Here is a 5,303-nt window from a genome sequence, read left to right as displayed (position 1 = left end):
GGCTGCAGTCACACAGTTTTATCCCCTAATAATTTAAACCTTGCTCTTAAACTCTCAGTTAATGCTGCTTTGTAACTTCAGAATAATCCTCTCATTCTGCTTGAATCCTGTAACAGTGTGAAGTTGCTGCAGGTTCCCGTCCCCCCTGCCTTCCCTGCCTTCAGTCAGGTCCATTCCCCCGCTCCATGCCCCCCCCCCCCCGCCACTGGCTGGGGAACCTGCCCCTCTCCCCACAACTGGGCACAGTGTACAGGCGGTCAACTGACACGGACCAACCACAGCACAGACTAAACTGGGGGGGGGGGGGGGGGGGGTTGGGAGGGGTGGAGGGGGAGCGGGGATGGGGAGGGGGGGAATAACGGGGATGGGGAGGGGAAGAATGGGGATGGGTAGGGGAGGGGTAGTGGGAGGAGGGGGGATGGGGTAGGGGATGGGGGGTGGGGGAGGGGGAGTGAGGACGAGGGAGGGGGAGAGAGGGGAGGGGGAGGGGGTTGGAGAGTGGGGAATGGGATGGGGAAAGGGGAGGGGGTAGGGTTAGTGGGAATGGGGGAGTGGATTGGGGAGGAGGAAAGAGGGAGTGGGGAGGGGGGGTGATGTGTTGGGTGGGTGGGTGTAGGGGATCGTAGAGGGGGCAAGTGGGGAGGAGGAGAGGGGGACGGAGAGCCGTGGAGAGGGGGACGGAGAGCCGTGGAGAGGATGGGTAGGTGTGAGGTTGGGAAAGCTGGGGCAGGGAGGGATATGGATGGAGAGATGGAGGGAGAGAGCGAGGGAGGGAGGGGGCCGGAGAAGGAGGGCAGTTACACACACACCAACCCACGCTGGGGACCACCTTGTGACGTTAGCAGCCAAGGGTAAACCAGAGAGGTGTTCTCCTCCTCTGCGAGGTTCCTGTCCTTCCCCAGGGGGAAAGTTGTGACTGCAGAGACCCTGAAAAGGGTGTGAGGGGTGGGATCACTGCTCCAGCCCTGAGGTGCCCCTCATCCCACACTGGGAAGAAGTTCCCTTCCATCTAGCCACCATCACACTGCACGTTGCAGGAGCTTGCTCCACGGGAACCGACTGCCCGGTTTCCATTAGTCCAACTGTGACCACACCTCAGTGTCACAGCTACAAAGCCCATTGGGACAGGAGAGTGGGAAGGCCGACAGCAGGACAAAACCCTCCCTCACCAACGTTACCTTGGAGAGATCGACCAGAGTGTTCGCCTGGTCGCTGAGTTTCCTCTGCTCCATCTTCACATTGCGAAGCCTGTGGAATGTACAGAAAAGCACAATGCTTCAAATCTGCCCGTCGCCCCCAACACTCCCAACTTAAAATGTCCTCTTATACGTCCTACAAACTAGAGGGAGGTGATTCAGCCCATCGAACCTATGCTGGGTCTCAGCATTCCCATTCACCCTCTTATTCAGCTCCCTCCCCCCCCCCCCCACCCCCAAGTCCATCAATCCCCTCCGGCCCCCGTCTCACAATCCCCTCGCCGCTCATTATACCAGCTGTCTCCTCTCTCAGTCCTGATGCAGGGCTTTGACCCGTAACGTCGACAATTCCTCTCCTCCCCCAACAGATGCTGCTCGACCTGCAGATTGTTCCCCTCCACTATCTCCTTTCACTGCAACCCCCTTGATTCTCCTCCAGGGGTAATTTTAAGTCATCAGTTAACCTCCTATCCAACACCTGCCTTTTCACCCCTTCCCACCTTCCAGGGACCCCAACGTTCCTTCGAGTTGAAGCAGCCAATCATGTGCACTTTTTCCGATCTGGAGTACAGCACTCAGCGCCGGGAACATTGTCTCCCGTCCACTGGAGAAAACAAATGCTCTCAGGACTCATTATTGAATTCAACATTTTCAGATAACAGGCCACTCCAGTTTGGATCAGAGCTGACACTGCCCAAGCTGTTGAGCATTTCCAGCATCCTCTTTTATTGCAGATTTACAGCAGCGACTGTGTTCTGTAATCTCAGAGGTCCTGGACGTTTTCTCCCCTTCCTCTCACACACCTCCTTCTTTTCATGTTCCCTCGTTATGTTGAGTGAGGTTCTCCGTAGTTGCACCTGATCCAGACCTGATCAGATTAACAAGCCTTCTCCGCCCTCTCTCAGCCAGCGACACCATCCTTCCTTTCATCCAGTCTCTCTTCGTCCTCCTCCTATCGCAGACATTCCCTGTTCACATCACCCTATCGCAGACATTCCCTGCAACCACCCCACCCTATCACAGACATTCCCTGCAACCGCCCCACCCTATCACAGACATTCCCTGCAACCGCCCCAGCCTATCACAGACATTCCCTGCAACCATCCCGCCCTATCGCAGACATTCCCTGCAACCGCCCCACCCTATCGCAGACATTCCCTGCAACCGCCCCACCCTATCGCAGACATTCCCTGCAACCGCTCCACCCTATCGCAGACATTCCCTGCAACCGCCCCGCCCTATCGCAGACATTCCCTGCATCGCCCCGCCCTATCGCAGACATTCCCTGCAACCGCCCCGCCCTATCGCAGACATTCCCTGCATCGCCCTGCCCTATCGCAGACATTCCCTGCAACCGCCCCGCCCTATCGCAGACATCCTCTTTGAACTCTGCACCTTCCCCCTTATTTCAACTTGAAACGTTAAGCCCGTTTCACTCTCCCAGGCTGCTGCTGCGTCCACTGAGCATCACCAACATTTTATGTTTTTCTTTCAGTGAATATTTACACGGGTAACATCACAGCCAAATCTCACGATAACCTCACCCAACACATCCAGGCTCCTGCCAACCACCTTCACTGGCTAGCTACCAGAAGCAGACACTTAAGCCAGGGTATCTGCTCCTCTGTTTCTAGAGTCATACAGCAGAGAAACAGACCCTTCAGCCCATCTCATCCATGCCAACCATCAAGTGCCCATCAATACTAATCCCAAGCACCAGCACTTGATCCGTTGCCTTGACAATTCAAGTGCTCATCCAGCTAAAAGCTGTGAGATTCTCTGCCTACACCACCCACTCAAGATGTAGGATAACTTCCCCCACCCCCACCAAACCTGTCAGACCAGACCCCTGGGTATTGTACACTCACAGAAAGATATGGGATGGGAAGGGGCCATTTGGCCTTTTGACTGTCTGTTAACCATCAACCACCCATTTACTCTGTTAGTCACATATTTTATTCTCAGCTCATCAAGTCCCCCCACTAGCCCACACACCGGGGGGGGGGGGGGATGTGGGGGGTGCAATTTACGGCAGCCAATTAACCCACCAACCCGCACGTCTCTGGGGCGTGGGAGGAACCCGGAGCACCCGGGGGGGAAACCCACCCAGTCACAGGGAGAGCATGCAAACTCCACATGGACAGCGCCGGAGCTGGGGATTGAACCCTGCTCTCTGGCGGTGTGAGCCAGCAGCTCTGCTACTTGGACGACTGTGCTAGAATGATCAGCCAAATGCTTCAATTAGTTTGTGGGCCAGAAACATTACTGTACACTCAATACCACCTACACCCCCTGAATAGATTCCAGCACACATCTTCCTCCAGGGTATCAGCTACCTCACAAGAACTTGCCCACCCCATCAGGAACCCTTCAGGTAACCCACACACCCACCTCTCCCAGAGTCTAACTTATTCCAATGTTTTTGTACACTCAGTGTACAGGGGCTGCTCCCCCCGACCCATCTCCCCCCTCCCACCACCCCCGCCCACTGCCACAAACTCACTGGTGGATTGCCTGCAGGAATTTCCTCTGGTGCTTCCTCACTTTGGCATGGTCAATCTTCTTGAGCAGCTTGGTGTGCTTGTAGATGAGCCAGGTCTCTCGCAGGACATTGGCCGCCGCGTTTTTGATCTGGTGGTCGTGGGGGGGGGAGGCGGCAGAAGGGGGGAATAAAAGAGCAAACAACTGAGAGAGAAATCATACCTCCAGGACCAAAGCACAGATGCTCCCACCTACGGGGACCCAGTTCAAAACTGTGGGGCCCACCGAATGATTCAGCACCCCAGTAGTGGAGAGCCTCATCACAAGACTGACCACCCACCTCCCCCATTACAAAGTGCCTCTCCGACAGAGAGTGTCTCACTGGCAGGACCCCCTCCCCAGGTGAAACCAGGATTCAACCATCTCTGAGCCACCTTCTTCTGACTGCAGTGGGTTGCTTGGTTGACTGCTTCACCTCCTGCTCCCAACCGTCGCGATGACCCTGCTGTCCAAGGCAGGCAAACCATTTCCAGTGACGGGACTGCCCACGGCCCCAGTCTCCAGGGTCACCTCTCGATAATGCAGTGGGTCACATTACACCTCTAATCCAAGGATGGGGCCCAACAGTCTCTTCAGTGGTATATTCTGCTCTGCTATTTCTGGTAACACCACCCCCCCTCCCCAGCCCCAAACCCAACACTTTATTTACAGGAGGAGATTGAAGACACATGTTCCAGGTGGGGACGAGTTTTTAAAACTGGCAGTCAGAAGGTGCGAGGACTGGCAGTGGGAACGTCCCTTCTCTTCCTGGGGCAGGTTGTCCTGCTGCCTGTTGCAAAGAGACCCACTTCCCCGTGAGTTAGCAGGGGGCACACTCACCCCCGGGAATAGCAGGTGGTCTGTTGTAGACCCGCTGCAGAGACTTGTCCACAGTCCACACTGAGGGAGGGCTGCACGGCGGGAGGGGCAGTACTGAGGGAGTGTCACACTAGGCAAGGGGCAATACTGAGGGAAGGTCACCCTGTGGGAGGGGTGGTACTGAGGGAGGGGCAGTACTGAGGGAGGGTCACACTGTGGAAGGGGCAATACTGAGGGAGGGTCACACTGTGCGAGGGACGGTACTGAGGGAGGGTCACACTGTGGGAGGGGTGGTACTGAGGGAGCACGAACTGTCAGAGAGGATGTATGAGGGTCCGGTACATTGTTAGAGCAGCAATACCAAGGCAGTGGTGCACCTTCTGAGGGACTGGACTGAGGGAACGCTGCACTCAGAGAGGCAGGACTGAGGGAAGGCTGGATTGCGGCGGTGGGGGGGCGAATGGGGAAGTGCTACACCTTGGGTGACGCCACCCCCTGAATGAGACATTCACCTCCCATACAGATGATAATTTGCAGGTAGGGAGGGAACCTCACCAGCGAGCTGATCAATATTTATTCAACCTCAGCAGAGCAGAGGATAAGAATGTCAGCGTGTTGCTGTATGTGGGAGGTTTGCTGTGTGGAAATTGGTGATGACTGTGTTGGCTGTGATGCATTCTTTGTGTTGCTGGGAGGTTGCAGAGAGCAGGGTGAAAATGCACAGTCTACCCTTTGGTTTCTTGATCAGTCTGGTGTCTGAGGGGGACG

At 55.9% G+C, this 5,303-nt stretch overlaps 1 protein-coding gene across 2 annotated transcripts in view; it reads right to left on the bottom strand.

Annotated features, from left to right (window-relative positions):
* LOC127587549 (small conductance calcium-activated potassium channel protein 3-like) overlaps positions 1-5,303 on the bottom strand; it is an 84,056-nt gene that overhangs the window by 6,961 nt on the left and 71,792 nt on the right. For both annotated transcript variants that reach the window (XM_052045972.1, XM_052045973.1), the window contains exons 6-7: positions 3,700-3,827; positions 1,179-1,248 (exon numbers count right to left, since the gene is read on the bottom strand). In XM_052045972.1, the coding sequence (XP_051901932.1) occupies positions 1,179-1,248; positions 3,700-3,827 (198 nt within the window). The remainder of the gene's footprint in view (positions 1-1,178; positions 1,249-3,699; positions 3,828-5,303) is intronic.

This window comes from Pristis pectinata, chromosome 40, assembly GCF_009764475.1.
Source record: "Pristis pectinata isolate sPriPec2 chromosome 40, sPriPec2.1.pri, whole genome shotgun sequence".
Taxonomy (NCBI): Eukaryota; Metazoa; Chordata; class Chondrichthyes; order Rhinopristiformes; family Pristidae; genus Pristis; species Pristis pectinata.
Note: the sequence above shows the minus strand (reverse complement) of the source record. Positions and strands in the feature narration are given on the sequence as shown.